At 39.0% G+C, this 22,400-nt stretch overlaps 1 protein-coding gene across 3 annotated transcripts in view; it reads right to left on the bottom strand.

Moving 5' to 3' along the window:
- Window positions 1-22,400, bottom strand: part of LOC133452559 (extended synaptotagmin-2-like) — a 64,912-nt gene that overhangs the window by 30,709 nt on the left and 11,803 nt on the right. For all 3 annotated transcript variants that reach the window (XM_061731960.1, XM_061731959.1, XM_061731958.1), the window contains exons 3-7: window positions 10,219-10,260; window positions 7,719-7,853; window positions 6,552-6,628; window positions 4,815-4,887; window positions 2,023-2,112 (exon numbers count right to left, since the gene is read on the bottom strand). In XM_061731960.1, the coding sequence (XP_061587944.1) occupies window positions 2,023-2,112; window positions 4,815-4,887; window positions 6,552-6,628; window positions 7,719-7,853; window positions 10,219-10,260 (417 nt within the window). The remainder of the gene's footprint in view (window positions 1-2,022; window positions 2,113-4,814; window positions 4,888-6,551; window positions 6,629-7,718; window positions 7,854-10,218; window positions 10,261-22,400) is intronic.

Raw genomic sequence — 22,400 nt, forward strand, 5'->3', positions numbered from 1 at the left:
GGATGGATGGATGGATGGATGGATGGATAAATAAATAAATAGGGATGGATGGATGGATGGATGGATGGATGGATAAATAAATAGGGATGGATGGATAACAAGGGATGGATGGATGGATGGATGGATGGATCCACAAACTCTCAAACAAAGATGTAACTGTTGCTTGAGGATCATCCAAAACCAGTCGTGACCAAATTAAGCTCCATCTTTCATGGTTTCAACTCAATGTGTAATGAAGTTGGTTTTTTTTAAACCTAGGAAGATTACGAGTTTATGTACAGACTAAAATTAAATAATGGTGTTTTTTTTCTTTCCATCAAATGAAAATGGTTTATTCTAAAGATGTTTTATTTCATAACCCTCCCATATTACTAAAGTACAGTTTGTAAATTAACAACATGCCGTTGCTCTTAGATAAATAATACACATATTTGTTCGTGGTTTTTTTGTTTTTTCTTCCCACAAGTAGAAAGCTGATGGCGAAGAACGTGACCATGGGCTCTTGGTTTGTTTATCTGCCGGATGGGGACATGAACGTGTGATGTGCAACATGACACATGTGACAGGGTTTTTAAACTCAATCAAACAAAATTACTGTTGTTCGACTAAACACTTATTTATCTTCCATTTCTGGTAAGAAATGTGATGCCGGCGGATTTCGTCTTTGAACTCCATCTAGATGGAGATAAGTGACACCAAATGACATAATAATGAGGTTTTGCAGGTTCCGTCTCTGTGGACCCGACTGAAACCTCCACATTTAGCTGGACAACAAAGACAAACAAAACGATGGAAGCCACCCTTCGGCCACACCTCCCTCAACTACTTTAAGTGTTTGCTGAGGAGGGGATAATCTCATGTTTACGTTTGGAAGTTTTCAACGAGGGCTCTTTCCCTCTGGGTGCCCGTATCGAAGCCTGGATCTGGAAGATAAACTTCCTGGATCACAGGAAGGAAGACAGCAGTCAGGACGAGGGAACGCACTGATAAAAGGACAACTGGAGCTCGGCGGCGTTCATGAAGACGGATGTGGAAAATGCAGCATTTCTGGAGAACCGGCAGAGAACCGGCAGAGCCATGACCTGCAGAACACGTATATGTTAAATCACTTGATTTATAGCCGTTTCATCCCAAAAGTAAACTATCGTGAATGTTGGAAGTGCAGCAGAGAAAGATTTGCAGCTGAAATCTTCGGAGATCAAGAAGAAGGATGGAGAATTGTGTTTGTCGATTAGCAACAACTGAACTCCTGACATAACGTGCAGGTAACACAAGTTATAATCTCTTGTACACAACAAAGATGGAAACTAAAACTTAGGTATCCAGGACACAGAGATGCTCCATCACAGTAGCCTGTCAAGGATTACTGCCTCTTCCATGGTAGTCATGGTTACTCACAACAAATATTAAACAGTGACTAAAAGCCTTGTAGCAACTGTCTAAGCAACAAAAAGCCTCAAAAAAAGAAAAGACAAATTCAGTAAAACAAGCTGCTACAAGAGTGGCATCATTTTCTAATTTCTTTATACCCTTTCATGCATTAAATTATTTAATTTGTAGTTATATATGTACAGGTTTCATATACAAGAGAAAAAAAGCTTATTTATGTGAAGCAAATCAAAGAAATATTGGAATGGAGTAATAAAAAACAATAAAAAAAAACAAAAAAAAAAAACAATGACGCTTCCTTTTCCGTTTGCGTGAATCTTATCGCCACATACTGGAGTAAAATTCAGCCACTGAGATTGGAGGTTATTATTAGACGCAAAACCAGAGTTACACCCACCGATATACCTGAGAACCATGAGCTTGGAACATTTGATCAGCAAGAAAACAAGAAACACAAACTGGGAAGGAGACGCTGCGCAACTGAACGAATTCTACAAGATTGATAAAAAAAGAAAAAATAATAATCCAGGTCTAAAAATTAGAAGGTACGCTTCCTCTTTTACTGATAATTCAGTTGTGAATAGAAGATACTTATGAAAATTTAAAAACCACTGTTAATATCAAAGTACTCACAGGTTTCTTGAGGAAAAAGACAGACAGGGCTCCGATCAGAGGGATGTCCCCGAGAAGAGGCTCCATCACAACTCTCAAAACTCCATGAAGCTGCAAAAGCAAAAGAAGAAAAAAAGCCTTTGGTCATTTTCTCTCTTACTAAATAAAAAAAAGCTTTTGAGAACACAAAAACAGTCTCTAAAGAGAGGAGAGCTGAAGGAAGTGGTGAGGAACTGAGGGCACCGCCTCGAGGGGCCAACTTCACATGGATGTTTTCACTGTCGCGATCATTGGATCCATTAGATTGATCAGCACCACCTGGCTGCTGCTCACCCTCTTAGCTCCTGGCTGGAAGTTCTGATACACTTTCTACTATTCTGCACTTTGCTGACTGATGTTCATCTTACTTTCTCATAAATGCTCCTAAGTGATTAATGCTGCAACAACGATGATTATTCCCCTCTGAGGATTTTTTTTTTCCAACTCAGAATAGAATCCTGCACTTTGCTCTTCTTTGTCAAATTGTCAAATTGGTTTAATTCACCGAACGAATTGTTACAGATTACTTTTGTAATACTTTATTTGACCCGGTCTTTGTACGTTTTGACCGTATAGAAACCTAATTCTTGCCGATGTAAGAATGAGATGTGTACCTGCAGTACTCCACTGCCCTTACTTTTTAACAATTGTGCTTTTTATTATTTTACCTCTTGTCTTATCATTTTATTTGTTATTTACTGTTTAATTGTGTCTTGCCACTTTTAATGTTGATGTAAAGCACTTTGAATTACCTTGTGTTGAATTGTGCTATACAAATAAACTTGCCTTGCCTTCTGTCCTTTACGGTCTCTTTTTTTTATTTATTTGTGATCTGAAACATGTCGCCAGCTGAAACTCTGGGACTGAAGGAAGCCATCAGCGTAAAAAGTCCTGCATGAAAAAGTCCAAGCAGAAGCAGAAGAAGCTGGTGTAGATCACCGCGTTTGTCATGCGGCCGTGACTCAAAGCTCAGATATGTAGCCCACTCCACTGCAGCACCAAATTTGGTCGTAGCTCACTCTGAGTAATCAACTGCCAGCACTTTGCTCATCGAGAAAAAAAAAAAGGCCGCAGTGGAAAGATTTAGGAAAGTGGTTTGTTTAGGCCTGCTCTCCTACTGTCGCTGGGTCCTGCCAGAACGAGGGCGCTTTCGAAACGCTGCGCAGCAGATAATGCCCCATCTGAGGCCCGCTGGGAGGAAGCTCTCCATAAATAAGACACAAGACAGCAATGAAGAAAACGTATGACTCGTGATTTAAGCTCCAAGTCGACGTCTTCCATGTCTAAATTTATTATCATTTCTCCCTCAGATTATGAAAGGCCGACACACGCCTCAAAAGACTGCGGATGAAACATCGAGTTCCCGCTCAAGAGGCAAATATTGACTGTGCTTCATAAACGCGATCGATTCCCTCGGTAAATCTCCTCAAGTCGTCTCACTTTCAGCCCCTGGCTGATCTCTGAACAGCAAATATGGCCTGATCCTGTGCCAGCAGCCGAGTGGATGATGCGTCCTTTATCAGTTCCTTGTCAACACATTATGTAAAACCGTCGCTGCAGAGGTCACGGGGTCACGGCGGCGGCCATGGCTGAGCAAACAAGGGGTGAGATAGCTGTACCTCCTCTTTATTTTTGGATTGATCACAAAAAAAGCTGCTGATCGATTCATTTCAATAAAAATACTCATTTCTTTTTGTTGATTTTACTGAATTTAATGAACCATGTCCTCACAATATAAACACTATGTGAACCTCTTGAAATTAACTGTTTCGTTTCATTACTTTGCCATAAAAGTCATACCTAATAGTCAACAACAATATGCTTAAACTAATAAAACATACAATTGTAGTTTTGTCCCCTCATCTATTAATGCCCTAAATAGGGCATGACTTCCCATCCTCCATCTAGGTCTATTTATTTATTTATCTATTGTATTTATTCAATCAGGGGTATTTGTAAGTTTGTCCGTCAAGGTTTTGTTTTGTCATTCTCCTGTTTGTCTTGTGTCACTGTACTGTACGGTGTTGTTGTAAGTTTCTGCTTTTTACCTGCAAACAAATCTACCTTCAGATATCAATAAAGTTACCTTACCCTTTTATTTATTTGTTGGAATTTATAGTGATCTTATTTTTAATTGTGGAGTTAAACAATTTAAAATTAATCTTTTTTTTAATATAGAAAAAAATTACTTTGATATAGCTGTTTTTTTGCTACAAACGTATTTTTTAGGTTTTGTTGTCTCCAGATTTGTGTGAAAACAGCTGGAAAAGTGTCAGAGGAGAGTCTGTGAGGATACGTTAGGAACCTCATTAACCCTTTTTCATACCCGACATCAAATTATACAAACAAAATCCTCGTAATTATAGACTGCCATTAGAAACACTCCCAGTTTTGTCTTTAACAGTTTCTAAATAATATTTTTTTCTGTCTGAATACATCATTATAAAAAACACACAGGACAGTGTTATTCATTTGTTATTTGTTTTTACATTTTTTTCTGTGGAAAACTTTTTGGTTTGTTTGTTTTCATTATTATGGGGTGGAGCAGAAATCCCAGAAATTATGGGATTATGATTCATCCGGACACAAAGGGTTAAGTTAGCAAAACACCGAAAACACTTCAGATTCATAAGGGTTGGGGTAAATCTGGAAACATAATATTAAACAAATCTCAGCCCTCAGGTCCCAGAGAGCGATTCTTTAGTTTATGCGACCAAGAAATTGAGCACAAAAAAAAAAAAAAAAAAGGGATAAATTAAAGGCTGCGGTCGTACCTGTATGCTTTTGATTCCAGCCCTGCAGTAGTACTTCTTAATGTCCACGTCGATTTCTGTGTTCCCAACAAAACTAAGAGACGTAAGGAAAGAAGTTACTGTGGGAATAAGAGAAGAGAAAAAAAGAAGAACACAAAAACAACAAAAAACAGCAGCAGGAATGCTCGTAAAGAAACCTAACAAGTCAGGTTTTTTCTGTTTCCACAGCGGTTGATGATTCCTGCCAAAGTTCAACGACTGTAATCCTTATTTCAGGCGAAAGCTGCCCAAGTTTGCACGCAGAAATAAAATGTGGGGGTCTATTTTTAGCAGAGGATGAATCCACATTTGGTTTTCTGACTGAGTTTCAAAGTTGAATGTGACATTAGTGATGAAGCCGTCAGGCTGCGATGTCTGCTGGGCTACAGTGACTGACAAGTGGCCTTTAATCCTGCAGGAGGTGCAATAATATGTGCAATATTCTTTACTCTTCATTCATTTATTTGCAATATTCTTTCATCCATTCATGTGCAATATTCTTCACTCACTTGTGTGCAATATTCTCTAATTCATCCATTTTCATAGTGTTTATATATTTATATTTCCTATTTCTTATTTTGTTTTTTTACATAAGCTGCGTCCGAATTTCCATACTTCCACCCTAATTTTGTATTTGTATTTATTTATTTAGCACAATTTTTAAAAAAAATAGTGCAAGGAGGGAACGAAGCCCAGAGGGCTTGTACAGAGTTCCACCCCCGTCATCTACTGCAAACAGAAAATTAAATATACAAACATAGGAAAAGTCTAACTATAAACATGAAAAGAAAACAAAGATACATAATAGAGAATACATTGAAAAATTAGGACATGAGATGTTTTTTCAGCAATTTTTTGAAGGATATAAATGACAATGTGGACCTCAGAGACATATCTAAATTGTTCCAGAGTTTAGGACCTCTAAATGAAATATTAAACTGATGAGAAGATGTTCGACAAAAGGGTAAATGTAGATTGACACTGTGTCTAGTTGAGTATGAATGCAAGTCAGATGAAAAACTAAAGAAATTATGAAAGGTGTCCGGAAGATCTTGCTTATTGTCTATAAACTTGTGTTCAGTCAGTAATGAGTATGCAAAAACAGTATGAGTTTTTTTAGTGCGTCCAAAACATTAGTACGTACACAATAGTATGCTCTATCCATACTCATTCAGGAGAAATGTATTAGTGTGGATTGATGGACACTAGCTAAGCAGAAACTTCCCACAATGCAATGCAGCAGTGTTTGGTTGCTAAGTGCTGCGCAGATACATATATGTCATAAGTATAATAGGAATAATAATATTATTATATAATATTAATATTATAATATTCGTATATAATAATATTATATAATTTCATCTTGTTTCGGCCAGGATAAACAGGAAAGAGCGGAGCGGTGCTGCTACTGCTGCTGTGACAGGAGTTGTTACCATGGTAACAACTCCCCCTCCCAATGGCAGGAAGTGCCGTGTGCGCTCTGAGTAGTACGTCCGAATTAATGCATACTACTGATATTTACTTGAAAGTGTGCCGAACTTAAGTATACTTTTTGAGTATATACTGTTTACTATGGCATTTCGGACGCACCGATTGTCTTTACATGTGTGCACTTTTATGGAGCTGCTGCCTAATCTCATTATACCGTTATAATGATAATAAAGGCTTTCTATTCAATTCAATCGGCGGATCAAGAACGTTGGAGGAGTAGGAGTTTACCTGATCTGCAGGTCCATGATCACCTGCCTCTTGTCAACATTTTCCGTGTAAACCTTCACCCCGTTCACTCTCAGAGGCTGCAAGAACACAAACAACCGGGAGAAAAGTGAGCACGTCCGCCCAGACTCTCACTGTCTGTTGTTTAAGAGGTTAAAAGCTGTATCATCCAAACAGCTAGACCCTGGCAAACATGGAGCAGTAGCAGGAGCAGGGATCGATTCAAATGTCAAGAATCGATTCGATTCAGATTCTTAAGATTCAGAATCGATTATCAAGATCTGATTCGATATCGATTTGGGTTAGTGTTATTAAAACTGTTTTTTGAGCTGTTGCATGAATTATATGACTGTGCAGTTATGCAACATATTAATACTAGTATTATATTGAGAATCCACAGCAAGTATTGGCAGCTAATGATGCTGTAAGGACCAATCACCTCCCAGAATGCTGATAGAACTGCTTTCAGAAACATCTTGTGGGGCAGAATTATCAAACAGATCCAGGGAGGAAACAGAGGACGTATGAAATCGGTTTTATTTTTTCCCACATTCCATTTAAATTTTTTCCATTTTCTGTCTTTTTCGGTTTTTTATTTTTGAGAATTTGGTTTTTAGCATTTTATGCAAATATAATCCCAAGACAGTATATAAAGTAATGAAATATAGACAATTTATGCAATTATAACTGAAAACTTTAATGTTTTCATACCTTTAAACATATTTAAAAGGCAAAAACATGGCACCAGTTATTCTTGTGTCCAAAAAAAACATTCCTTTTTTGGGCATAAACAAAAAAATACCAAAAGTTGTAATGTAATGATGAAAACAAAAAAAAAAAACTATCTTTAGACATGCAAGTCGATTTTTAGCAATTAATATGAGCATCGATTTAGAACCAGAAAATTGATTTTTTCAACACAGGCCTATGGAGCAGCGCCGTTAAAAGATCCACAACAGTGATATTCTGGGTTTTAGACAGGACATGTCCCATTAAACGTGAAGCTCAGTTGTTCCTTGTACTTCATTATAATCACACAGCAACTACAATGAGCTTTACATCCGCAGCGGGGTCACTGGAACACTATGAAGTTGTATTATTTGTATTTGGGGATGTGGAGATGATGGTCTTTCCATAAATCTGCACTGATAGCTGCTGTTAGTTCATCACCTTGTCGCCCATGTCGATCTTGGTGAAGCAGAAGGAGCTCAGATGGGGGTTGGCGCCCCTCACCGCCGGCTCGATGGTTTCTCTGAACAGCTTGTCCACAAACTGGCAGATGAACGGCCACATCTGTTTCACCGTCTGAAGACGGGAGAGAGGAAAGAGAAAGGGACGGAGAAGCAGCAGAATTAATACATCACATGACTAACTCCCACACAGTACAGGCAAAGCCATCCATCCATCCATCCATCCATCCATCCATCCATCCATCCATCGGGTTTGCTTCCAGTGAGACTTCTCATGGCTCTTTTTTGTCCTCGAATCTGTTCATAACTTTTATGGACAGAATTTCTAGGTGGAACCAAGGAGGAAAGAGGATCCAGTTTAATAACCTCAGGATTCCATCTCTGCTTTTTATGGATGATGAGATCCTGTTGGTTCCATCAGGTCGCGACCTTCTGCTCTCTATGGATGGATGGATGGATGGATGGATGGATGGATGGATGGATGGATGGATGGATGGATGGATGGATGGATGGATGGATGGATGGATGGATGGATGGATGGATGGATGGATGGATGGATGGATGGACGGACGGATGGATGGATGGATGGATGGATGGATAGATGCTGATAACTGCCATCGTTTATCTTGATTCTGATCTGATTAGTTGTGTTTCAATCAGTGTTGTATTTTAGAGAGATGCTGTAATAATTTGACCTTTCCAGTAACGATTAGTGCATCTAATTACTAACAGAATTTCAGTGACACTACAATCCTCGTCCTGACATGAAATACCTTGTTTTAGCGTTACTTTTATTGATTTTAACATGAAGAATGAGTCATAATGTGAGCAAGTCAGCTTGCAAGAGCCAACATTCACTAGTTAATCTGCTCACTGTTTTCATTTTGTAGAAAAGAGATGAAAGGAATGTTATTATCAAATGTAAATGTTGTGTAGGCACCAAGACAAGCAGAACATAGAACTCTAATTTGTAACACTGATAAGCGCGAAAGTCACTAACAAGAAAGGCCTAAAATGAACATATTCTAGAGTCTCATAAACTTACTTTTAAAACTCTAGATCATCTCTGATTCAATCCTCAGTGAAAAAATTAAATAAAATTAACTCATAGAGGACATATAAATACATCTGAGGTAAAGTCGTCTCTTCAGAGAACCATGAACATCTAATCCTGGTCAGTCACATCGTGAAATGGCTCTGGTACCCATCCCATTAACAGCCATTTCACAGGACGAGTCGAACCAATGCCAACGCGGTGGGGGCGGGGTTTATGCGATGAATCATACAGGAGCATCCCAGGAGCCACGTTTCAAAACAAAGATGGCAGCAGGATTGCTCATAAATCATTCACATGTTTTTACGTTGTTTTGGACGTTGATACTAGGGCTGGGCGATATATCGAGATTTTAATATATATCGATATATTTTCAAACACGATATGGTACGAGACAATATCGTTTATATCGATTTAAAAAAAAAAAAAAAAAAAAAAAAAAAAAATCATTTTTTTTTTAATGATTTTGATATAGCTTATTTTGTGACAAATTGACTTGAATGTTTTATTTGAGATTTGCACAAATGTTTTGTTATTGTCAACTGTCAACCTCAGTGGAAAAGTCTGCCTGTTACTGTCTACATTGTATTAATTGCACAGTGTATTTTAATTTAGTTGTTATGCAGGAAAGGGATATTTGTTTTATTTTATTCAAGAAGCATTTTTATTCTATATATGCAGGCAGTTTATTTTTATTTCATTTGTTTTATACATTTTGATATTGTGCAGACCTCTGTTAATAAAGGAACCTGTGTGACATTTGGCACGAGGCTTTGTATTAAAACTGACTGTTTTTTTAAGGGTTTGCCTCAGAAAAAAATGAAGCTAACAGAGATGCTATGCTATAATGCTTTGGGGGAAACCCCAATTAAGGCACAGAAAAAATATCGAGATATATATCGAGTATCGCCATTTAGCTAGAAAATATCGAGATATGACTTTTGGTCCATATCGCCCAGCCCTAGTTGATACATATCGTCACTCTTGCTACTCTCAAAGAGGAAAAAGGTTAGGGTGAATAAGCAAGCAATGACTTTCCTTTACTGGCCTTTAAAGGGGACTAAATGTATCTGTAACATAAAAACACTGAGTGGGAGATCATCAGCACCACCTTTGTCACGTTCAGGTGCCAAGGACCCGTTTCCCAGAATATCCATTAACACTATACCGGAAATGCTTCTGAACATTTACAGTAAGTGATGCTCTTCCAGGGCCCATACACACACACACTCTCTGTCCCTCTCTCTCTTTAATTCTCTGTCTATGTCTCTCCAACATCGTCTCTGCAAGGTAAAATCCCCACATCAGCCTCCCAGAGCCTCAAACTCAGATCCTGTTTTTAAAACCCACCTGTCTGCCACTTCCACTGGAGCTGATGGTGGCGAACATGTGTGTGTGTTGGCAGGACAGATGTGTGTGCACCTACCTTATTGAGCCACTCCACCCGCTCCACATCTGGATAATGGACCTGAAACGAAAGACAGAAAAGTTGTCGTTAAAACCTAATTTTATTATTACATTTTTTTATTTGCAAAATAGTCAGATAGCTTATACATGTTGCTCTGCAATTTGTAAACATATTAAGTCTCATCATTTACGCATTTGCTGCATACATGTGTAGCACTAACTTATAATTGTGTAGTTATTAAAACAAGAACAAAACAAAAAAAACAGAACCAATTGAGTGGGGTTTAAGACATCAGGAGGGGATTCATTGCTTTAACCAGTATAAGTTGCTAGATAGTTTGACCAAATCTCCCAATAAATGTCAAACTTTTCTTATTCCGACTTCCATCCAATCCATCAATCCACTCGTCAACTGTAGGAGAGTCTTTAGCCAACCATTTCCTCGTGATTGCTTTTTTTACTTGCAAGTAGTAAAATGTTGTACATATATTTGTTTCCCGGTCCGTTCACAGTGTCCGGTCTTAGCCCCAGACATAGTGACTCAAACCCCAGCGGGATCGTTACCTTCATGATTTTCTCCATGTTCAATTTAATTTCGTCCCAATATTTTGAAATGGCCGGGCAATCTCAAAACACATGGAAATGTGTGGCCTTGCTCTAACCACAGTGTCTCTAGCAAGATGTACTTCCTCCCAGAGAAATCCTCTGCGCTAAAAACTAATTTTTATTAACTAATGGCTCAGATGATAGAACGCAAACAGGTCTCAGGAACAACTGATATTCTGCTTTTTGCCTCTTTAAAAAGGAACACGAAGCAACTTTTGCAGTTTTTAGCTCAGAAAGTGAATCAGCCAGTCTGGTTAAGTCCCGCTCGTTTTCTCCTCCAGTGTCTCAGGCACCTCTCAGGACAGGAGCGTGAACAAACCCCTATAAAACTAGTGTGCATTCAAGCTTTCAGGCTGGAGCTTCTGGCCCAGACCAAAGCAGAACAAGAACTGAGGCCAGACACTGACCGTGGAAACCCGTCTAACGGACCTAAAGACAGTAGTAGTCTACTAAAGTTCTTAGGGATGAGCTTATTTTTCATCCCCAAATTCAAACTGAATAAATTTGTCAATTAACACGGCAATTTAGGGTGAATTCATATCACATCATCACATGTATTAAATTCTGATGGTTTTGTTAAAGAAGGCCCAGGATGCAGTTTAGTTACCCTGAGATACTGTTCAGGGACTGCTGGTGTGTAGGAGACGTCTAGCATTGGCTTTCAGAATCAATAACCAATATGGACCAATGGTTATATCCTAGCTGGACAGAGTCATTTAGATGTCTCGATGTCAAACAATAATAATAATGTTGAACAAGTAAAACGCTGAGCTGCTGATCAAGTTCTAAACAAGCAGAAAAACACAGACATCCATCAACTGTTTTACCTCATGACCCATTTATGTCTGTACTAAAGAGTTCGCACCAAAGGTTCAGCAGTTTCTTCACGCAAAGATTGTGCCGAAGTGTTTCATATGACTGCACTGCTATGGAGATGGCATTACAAAAGATATCAAATTAAGAGTTGCCTCAGTTCAGAGTGATGTTTGTGTGATGATGTCAGAGGCTGCAGGCCCTTACACACACTTTTTGAAAGACGGTTGGGTCCAAATGTTATTTCATGACTTCACATGTCACTGTAATCAAAAGGTATCGCTTTTTATCTGTAATTTAAGAGGTTTTAAAAGGAAAAATGTTGCTTACCATTTAGGATTTACAGCCGTTTTAAACAAAGTACATCTATTTTCAACAGTAGTTTGACCTTTCAATAACCATGTCTACCTCATACTGCTGCACCTTTCACCTTTTAAAAATTGTATATATGTTAATAAGAGCTGTCATTTGCCTATTTACTGTACAGTGAGCGAAAATAACCGAGTCAAATTCCCTGTCTTGTTTGACCTGACTTCACCAATAAACCTTATTCTGATTGTGGTTTGGCAACTGACTGAAAAGGAGGTTCGATTCATTGTAAAAATCACATTACACAATAAACACAGAACCTCTGTAAACTCAACCTCTTTCTGTCTAAACAGTGGAATTTAATAAATACTTTTGTAATAAATCAAGAACTTATTTTGAATCAAATATTGACCTTAATAATTGGAAAGAGATTGTGAGACATCTTAAGAGCCACAAACCCTCCACTTCTACACTACAGCTTTATTGATTTTTGTCCATTATTGCTGGATCCATCAAGTCACAGCAGTGGAATGGCAAAGGGCTCGCTGAGCGTTTTAGCGTACCGTTATGACCCTGTGTCAGACGCAGGTTAAACACCCCAGGGCCCAGTGCTGGGGCTGTGTGAGGACTGAGATTAGCCCGCCGTGCTGACAGCAGCGGCGGCGTCACAGCGGCCATGGTGGACCGGGAGTGATGGTTACATAACCAAACTGCACAGAGGGGATTGTTGTAAACGAGCGTCGTACAGGAGGACCAGGAAACCTTCCTGTTCTGTAGCTTGTCTCTGAGAGCTTCCTCATTTTGTCATTTTGCACTTTTGAAAAACCACGGATCAAAGTCCTTCACAATCAAATAATCACATATGATTAAAATAAATACATTTTTAAAAAACAATCCAGAGACCTAACTTATTACTTAAGAACATGCGCGTGCAGAGGGGGGGCGGAGGGTGCTCAAGCACCCACCCCTTTGCTCAGATGCCCAAAGTGCCCTATTTTTTTTTTTTTTTCCAAAAGGCCTTTAAAAAAAAAAAATAAGATTTCCATTTTCAAGTGTGGACCTATCGTGCCATTCATTCACCAAGCAGAAACAAGGCATGTTTCTCCTTTGAGGCCAGAAGGAGACTGGTCTCTGCAACATTTTTACCAATTTTGGATTATGGTGATCTATTGAATATGAATGCTCCTGCCCAGTTCTTGCATATGTTAGACACTGCTTATCATAGTGCACTGAGATTTGTTACAAAGTGTAAACTTCTAACTCATCATTGCATTCTGTACTCCAAGGCTGGCTTACCTTCACTGACATGGCGGAGGCTTAATCATTGGTACCTGTTCATTTACAAAGCTATATTAGGTAAACTTCCATTTTACATTTGTTCGCTGATCAAGGTGAAAGCCATCAGTAGGTATAGCCTGAGATCAAATGATGCTATCCTGCTATCCATTTCAAGTGCGAGGACCAATCTAGGAAGAAAGCCTTCAGCTGTTCTGCCCCACTTGCTTGGAATCGCCTCCAAAAAGACCTGAAGCTAAACACATTAGTGTCATTGTCTGATTTTAAAGCTCTTACAAATACATTTTTAAATGACTCTGTTGGTACTTGTCACTGTTTTTAAGTATTGTAACTTATTTACTGGCACTGTTTTGTGAACTATCTTGCATTGCCCTTCTGTTTCTGTTGTTGTTGATGTTGTTTTGTTTGTAACTTTTAAAGCTGCCATTTTTGGTCAGGTCTCCCTGGAAAAAGAGATCCTAGATCTCAATGGGACTAACCTGGTAAAATAAAGGTAAAATGAAAAAAACCACAAAAAAAAACCAATATAATCTAACAATTAATAATAATTCAGCTAAATAAAATGATATGATGAACATCCCCCTCCCTGACATAGACCTGACATGCCCTCATCACGTGCCCTGCCCCGCACTTAGCAGGTCTGCAGACTCAACAGTTCAACTGAGGATATATTTTCACTTACCAGTATGGTTTGCAGCAGTAGCATTATGTGCACATTACTTGTGTGTGTTGTTGTTGTTGTAAGGCACTTGACGAATTTCACTCAGTCAAGTGCCTAACAATTCTTTGCAACTGCGCAACATGTGCTGTATATTGCTGTTAGTAATTCCTCGCCATTAGCTGCTCGCTGACAGAGAGAGGGATAGAAATGAAGCTGCTCGTCTCTCTAGGTCTTTTTTCCCACCGTTTTAGAGATCATGTGATTTTATTTAAATTAATTTAAATTAAGTTGCCATCCCCCACTTGGCTGCGTGTATGTGCGTGCGTGCGCGGGCGCATGTTTCATGTGCATCAGATTTTTATTTTATTTATCAGGATATTTAATTGTGCAGACATGCCTCGTAAGGAGAGGAGGTGGAGAGAGAGGGAAAAGGAGCAGAGTGAGGCTGCTAAAGGCCGTGGATCCATCACCAGCTGGGTAGCAAAGAGCACAGCAGGAAGCACATGTACCAGTTATTTATGTAGTATATATGATATGCATGTTATGATTCAGATCTGTAATGTTTTTCTGTCATTAGTTTAGTTTTGATTAGTGGGTATCCAGACTTATTATAGTTTTGTATTTTTCCATTAGTTTCGGTATTAGTTTTACTTTGTTATTATAATACAGAGTATTTGTCGTGGGTAAGGTTTAAGAAGTTCAGAGCAGGTGTTACAATACAAAACACAACAGTGTTTTGTATTGTAATTCAACAAAGTAACAAATGTAACAAAGTTATTGAAAGTGTTAAAGTCGTGTTCCATGTGTCCCTTTTTAAATTTCAGCACCTGCCCCCCTAAAGGTCTCTGCACGTCCCTGCTTAAGAATGCATGGTTTATAAGTAAACATTTGAACTAGATGTACAAGCAATTATGTGCACAAGGAGAGTATTTAAAACCAAATATATTTTTATTAAAAGCTTAAATGTAATGAAATATCTAGCATTTACTGGAACAATTCAATCTTTTAAACTAAAGATTAAAACTGACCTACAGTGGGCAGTTAATGGAAGAAATGTTATCGTTAGGATCCTGGAAAACTAGTACAAACATGATTAAATCTAACCATTCCTCTTCAAAAACCTCAAAACAACAACGAAAAAATAAAAAATAAAAATAAAATAAAAAACCCTTTATGTTAAATTGTAACTTATATACATTTTCACTACATGAAGTACACCAAAGTATGTACTAAATGTTTTGTTAATTTTGTTCTTTTCCACTTGCGATATGAACACCTGCTGGATCCTCTGATGCATTACTTTTACGCATTTGAAATTGATTCAAATACATCTTATAGTTGTAGAGACATATTAGTGTCCTTTAAATTTGATATGTCATTTTCCATCTGGAATCTCAAAACATGCTCAGTTAGGGAGACGTTAAAAGTGTAATTTGATTTGAAAAAGAAAAAAAAGAAAACAGCAAATCTTCCTCTTTTTAAACAAGCAATTTGTTTTCTTTCAAAATGACTTGAACATACAAATATGCAGTTTAAGGATCCCTTCACACCGGACCAGAGATAGTTTGCTCAGAAAGTCCGGTTTGTTTGGCCAGGTGTGAACGCACAACCAAACCCTGATGCAGATTAAAGAAGCGGACTCTGGTGCACCTAAAAACTGTAGATCTTGCAGGAAACAGACTAAAAAGCAGGGCATTGTGGGTAAACAAAACCTAAACAAATGCGTAGGATGATATCCAGGAAGCTCTTATGAAAGTATTGTTGGATGAAAATACATCACAATTGCTGTAAGGACTCACAAAAACAACGTAGCCCCCCATTAACCAAAAGGTTTATTTTTTTCCACTGTGGGTCTCATCTTCAGTAATTCCTAATGAGAAGATTAGAAGTTTTCAAACAACTGAAGCAAGTGTACCGGACTATCAGGTGTGAAAAGAGGCCTAATTCTCTTTTGATTATTTCTTCTGGCCTAATTTATCGTTTATTTTTATTTTTAATTAGCACACTGTTGATAGTAAAACAGGGAAGTATTCAGATAAATACCAAGGTTGAATTTTCAACCCGACACTCAGTGCGTTTACATGGAAAGTTTAAAGGTGACCTATTATGGCATTTAATGTATATTTTAAACAGGACTTGAATGTCTTAAAAACAATCTAAAGCTTGTTTTTTCTACATAAATCATAAATCCAGCCTGTGGGCCCTGTCACTAGTTTTACCGCTTCTAACCTCTTTTTCTGCGCCTCATTTTTAGGGAAGGGGGGGTATGATAATGAGGCTCTGTGCTGATTGGCTCCCTGAATGACGTGTAGCAGGGGAGGAGCATAAACCTCCTCCGCCAGAGCAGCCCGAGCCTGTAAATTATCACAACACTGAATTTTCACAAATGGAAACTTTATTGTTAAAAAAATAAAATATGAGTTGTATATAAATAAACATTTATGCACTATTTAAGCCGGATCTACCCGGCGGATGCTGAACGCTGCCCCGGAGCCACGCCGGGCGCCCGGGAGCAGCGCTGCTAGAGCAGCGCGCATCACCGCGGCTTTAACGGGGGAATCTGACCGGTTCCGACCGGCCGGGACCGCAGGAACCGGCCTGGACTGGTAGCAGGGACTCCCGGGGACCGACCAGCGGAATTTCAGCCGGATCTGCCCGGCGGATTCTGCGCGACGGGCGCCGCAACCGCACGGCGGGCGCACAGATCGGCTCCGGAGCGCATCCGCGGCGCATCGCCCGTTACCGGGGATCAAACCGACAGATTTGCCTGAAAATCTAAGAGGGTGAAGCTGGTCCAGCCTGGGACAGATCCCCAAGGACCCAGCTCCCAAACCACCCGGGAACCTGGATGATTCAACCCGGATCCGCTCCGCCGCGGCGCAGCGTCCGACTGGCTGAAGGATGGACCGCTCCAGCCTGCGGAGAGAGCTGGTTGTGGGCGTGGTTTCAGCAGCGGAGGCTGAACCTATGGAAATCTGCTCCTGTCGTTACGTAACGACGGGAGCAGATTCTAATCGGCTCAAAAAAAAACACGTGACACTGGGGGACTCTGTCCGGCGGTGGTCAGAGACCTTGCAGAAATTCATGGTATTTTGTCTCCCCTGTGCTGGCAGGGTGAGGGGAGACCACTTTATATATGTTAAAACAAGAAAAAACGTGTTTTTCATAATAGGTCCCCTTTAATTCCTCTTTAATTCAGAATTAAAATTAAATCTGATTTAAAATTATTAAAAATTACCAGAAATTTACGAGTACCCACACTGTTGAATTACTAACACATCTCAGCAAATGATGACTGTGTTCTGTTTACTTAAAGGGATAAACATGCAAATGAGTCCAGATACCCAACAGCAGCAGCATGAAACCAGGCATTACCTTCACCAAGTCTGAAAACAAACACGGCACATGGAGACAGCCAGGAAACACATGCTGTTTAATGCATGTTTGCAGTTGTGGATCTCGTATTTAAGTCTGGAAAACGGGGAACAGTGGAATGCAACTAAACACTGAAATCGTGCCAAATCCCTCGTGTTCACGGGGGATTATTACACTTCAAGTCTGAACTTGAGGCTAAGCGGCGGCAGGTATGTGTCGTTGCTGCAGCATGGAGAAGGACCCGACACTAATTACATCTGTCCGACAAACTGTCTGCAACTTAACTGATACTACAGCGACTGAAGTGATTTAAGACCAGGGGGGAAAAGTAGGAAAATATGACTCATGCAGCCTATAAAAGAGGCAGGAACTGAGACACGCTTTTCTCCCATTTTAGGGAAAGCAACAGGGGCTTGAATCTGAACGTGCACTTAAAAAAAACAACAAAAAAACAAAAACCAAACAGACATTTATTCACATAACCGTTTTGGTTTAGGAGCCAACGCTGCTGCATTTCCTTCTATCAACCACTGACAAGAAAAAGAGTTTAAAGTGAATCTATAACTAAAGTGAATAAAGAAGGCTGAGATTGACCAGGTAGCCCAGGTTATAAAAAAAAGTTTGCATTGTTCTTCTGCACTAGATTCTCTAAAAATGAAGCTCACAAAGTGACAATGGCCAGGAATTTGATTAATTTCCCCAAGAAACTGTAAAACTGATGCACTTTTACAGGCACAATGAGACTATTTTTCCGAGTCGGAGCCAGAAATGGCAGATATCTCTCAGATTATTGACCTTTCATTCCTTAAACAATCACCAGAATCTCATAACGCTTCAGATCTCCAGAGGAAACAAAGCCTATATTCATGAAAAACCAAAAGCCGGTACGTCGGTTGGCGGAAGTTAAGTGACGAGCTGATGACGATCTTAGTCTTTGATGTCTTGTAATGGTTCAAGTTCTGGTTTAGGGATGCCATTAACGCAGTTCTCTGGGAGGTAAGTCCCATGGCAGGTCGTACCGGTTAAAAACATGAATGAATAACTTCATTAAGTGAGCCAACGAGTTTCTGTTGGGATCATTTTGGGCTTTAGAAGAAGATGCTCGCAGACGAAAGACCAACACACCAGAATCAGCACAATCAGCTGTTTAAACGTTGAAACAAAAAGACAAAACATCAATATAGCTGATCCAATTGATGTCCATCATATGTGGAGTCTTATCATTTAATCATCTACTTTATCACACAATGAACATCTGAGATGATTGGTTCATATTGAGAGAGAAGAGAGGCAAATGTAATATTCATCCTTTTTTAAGTATTGAACGCAGCTAAACAATCAAATGATGTTACTGCTGTCATCGCTGTCACGGTTCGTCTGGCTGAATAAATTCCTCGTGCTTCGCTCACGTGATGCCACTCAGCTATTTAAGGTTGCTGGTGTTGTTTTGAGCAACGTTCGTGCCACGTCTGGAAACCACAGCGGTTTTCCTGCTCAGATATCCCAGTTTGAAACATATATGAATTAATTTATTTATTTATTTCAGACAATTACCACAAAAATGATTGGTAAACATTATTTACAAAAGAACAATGCCAAACCACAAACATATTCACCAGTTTGAACTCATCCACACAATATATTATCATATATAAATGCGTACATAATAGAAAAATTATATAAACAACATTTCCAATTGAATAAACTTGTAAGTATTAATACCTTCAGATATGACATTGATTGATGCAAATTGTCTGAAATAACTCATGTTCCCTGAAAGGCACCTTAAATAATTAAATGTATTATTATTAATTATTATTATTATTATTATTATTATTATTATTACGTGGCACCGGTTGTCCACATGCTCGCTATTGTGTAACTTTTTTAGGATTCTTTTTACCAAACTTAAATGGTATCAGATGGCGCATCCAATGATCTGCAGCTACAGTGTCCAGCCCAAGATATGGTCATTTTTCCTCTTTCGAGAATAGCAGCATTTCTACATTTTCTGGCAGCAATTGAGGCCTTTGGAGAGTAACTCTATTTCCTGTCTCGTCAATTTTTATTATTTCCACCGGTTACGCTAAATGCTGCCACACAAATGATTTAAAAGTGACGGGGACGTCCTCTACGTTGAGTTCGCCAGACTCCGATGTCGTGTCGGTTATTGTTGCGTAGGCTCTCGTTCTTCTTCTTTAGTGGTTTTACGGCAGACTAAAGGGAGCAAGGATGTATTGCTCCTCCCACTAGCTGGTTTGAGATACAGCTTTTGACTCAACCAGATGTATTCCTTTTTAATATGTTAATATGCTACGAGATCTCGTCATGCCCCTGCTAACCAAGAATGTCAGTGATGTGACAGAACTCCAGCCTCGAGAAGGTCCTGATACTAACTACATCTGTCCAACAAACTGTCTGCAGCTGATATTAAAACGATAGAAATTATAAAAAGATTAGATTTTAAAAAAAACAAAAAGAAAACCAATAATCAAGAATATTTTAATAAACTCTACCAATCATTTTCACCAAACGGTATTTTAGTTAGTCGACTAATGGACAAAAACAATCTTTTTGTAAAAATCCATACTGAACTATGTCCTAGAGTCACATATCTTTTTTTTTTTCCAATATGGAAGGTTTTACAATCCAAAACTCCATTATATCAGTACAATCAGTTAAGACACAATCTAAAGTCATATACGTACGCAACTAGACGGGCAACAAATGGCCGGTTTTCACGTCCTAAGCCAAACACTAATTTTCGGAAGCATACAGTAGAATATAGATCAATGAAATCGTGGAATTCTTTACCACTGCCTATGACTAAATTAACACAGAAATCAATATTCAAAAAGCAAATTAAGAAACACCTTGGAATATCATATGTATAGGATACCATATGCACACATACTTATACAGACACATATACATACTGGACAGGATAAGCTGTATTTTTGATCTGACTTTCATGGCCTAGATGTTGTTTTACTGTATTTTGGAATGTTTCATGTATGTTTTTTTGGTTTAAGATAATGATTTAAATGTACGGTAAAGTTTAATGTAGGTTTGTCGTGTTATTTTGTTTTCTTTCTTTATGTCTTGTTTTTAACTGTATGTTTTAATAGTGATGCACCGATTGTTCGGTAACCGAAATTGTTCAGCCGAAAATGGCAAAGAAAAATGTCGGTGTTCGGTGGAATAAGTGGGAAAAAAAACGAACAATTAATAACGAACAATTAATAACGGCGTTGTAATATAAGGAAATAGACTGGCCGCTCCGTAACTGTTGCGCACCACATAAATCGTTGGCCAACCAAAAACTAACCACATAACGCTCCCCATAGACATCATATAGAACACTATATGTGTTCTATATTATGTCTATGACACTCCCCATAGACATCATGATGTCTATGACGCTCCCGTAATGGTTGCGCACCACATAAATCGTTGGCCAACCAAAAACTAACCATATAAGAATTTTACCTAACATTCACCAGCAGGTGGAACCAAAACAACATAAATCCATCTATTACAGGTGCGTTTAGATGACGAAATCATACAGCGAAGAGCGTGGAGTGAAGTGGTGCGGTGCAAACATGTCAGCAGTGTGGAAGTATTTTAGAGTGGCAAAGAATAATACAAGAATGGCTGTTTGCAATGAATGTTCTGCTCAAATATCTAGAGGGGGCACATCTGCAAAGTCTTTCAGCACTACAAGTTTGATTTATCATTTGAAATGATAAAAAACCCTGAGCGCTTTAATGCATTTTTATTGTTTTAAGGCCTATGTTACAATGTTCAGTCAGTTAAGCCTAACGTAAGCTCAAAGATGGCCAAAAAATTTATTTTGCTAATTTATTTATCTAAGTTATTGTTCTTTGCTGGTATAATGTCTGCTGGAATATTTAAGAAATGCTTGGAAATTAAAAAATGTTCAGTTTTTTATGTTCAACAAATGTTTTCTACCTTGTAATTTTGTGAAAGATTTTTTTCTTTTAAAAGCATGCCTAAATCAAATTTATTTGATTTATGCAATGGTGAAAAAATTGGCAAAATAAATGAAAAACTGCGAAGAACCATGTTCGGTATTGTTCGGTATTATTATTATTTTCGGTTTCGGTTTCGGTCACAAATTTTCATTTCAGTGCATCACTATTTTAAATGTATTGTTTTTTAATGTGCACCCCAGTAAGACTAGCTGTGTTTAAGGGCATAGCTAACGGGGATCCTTACAAATGAACGAACATCTTCATTCTTTTTAACAAAACCACAAAAGGAACAAAGCACTTATCCCAGATATGCTACTTGGTTTTAATGTTTTTTTTCACTATTTATCTGTTCACAAAGGCTGCAGCGTCTCTGTGACACTGTGAATCATTTCCATGGATGTAAAGCACAAGCAAACTGTCCCAGACTCTGCTTCATAAGCTTACTGCAACACGCCCACACCGGCAGAGACCTGCAGACGGTCTCATACAGTCCTAACCTGTAGATACCAGATCGGACTTGAGGAAAGCATGTGGCCTTTGCAGGGTCTCTTGTACACGTCTTTTCTAAGGAACCAATCAGTGCTCAGCAGAGGGCTGGAGCATCCCGTTCGGCTGTCAAATGGTGAGACTCATACCCCAAATATGCAACAGCTGTTGCAGAAATCCCAACCAACGCCTTCAGCCGCACCCCTAACAAAGCAGGCGTGAGTGCGGTGGAGAGAGGAAGGAAAAATGTGTCCAAAACTCCTACGGCTATAAAACTCAATGGAAGGCCGTCCTTCCAGAAATATCAGTCCTTCAAATCCAAGCCCCTCACACGTGGGATGGAGGAGACGCTCCTTCACCAAAGGTGACAACACAAACAAGGATCTGACTCAATCCGATTCCTTTAGTGAGACAGGAAGTGTTGAAAGGTGCAAAAGCAAGAAACTTACACGACTAGACAGCGGCTCTATACTTAGCTCTGGAGCAAAAGAGACAGACTGTCAAGGATTGTGGTGGATAGGTTACAAAACCCCCCGCTTTGAATACATTTCAACACGGCATCCTCCAACAGTTCCTCTGAGGCCACAGCATCCTGATTATTTATGTATAAGGAGGCTTACACAAATCCAGCTATTCTTGAACTCTAAACGGTGCAAAATT

This window comes from Cololabis saira, chromosome 10 (assembly GCF_033807715.1).
Source record: "Cololabis saira isolate AMF1-May2022 chromosome 10, fColSai1.1, whole genome shotgun sequence".
Classification (NCBI taxonomy): Eukaryota; Metazoa; Chordata; class Actinopteri; order Beloniformes; family Belonidae; genus Cololabis; species Cololabis saira.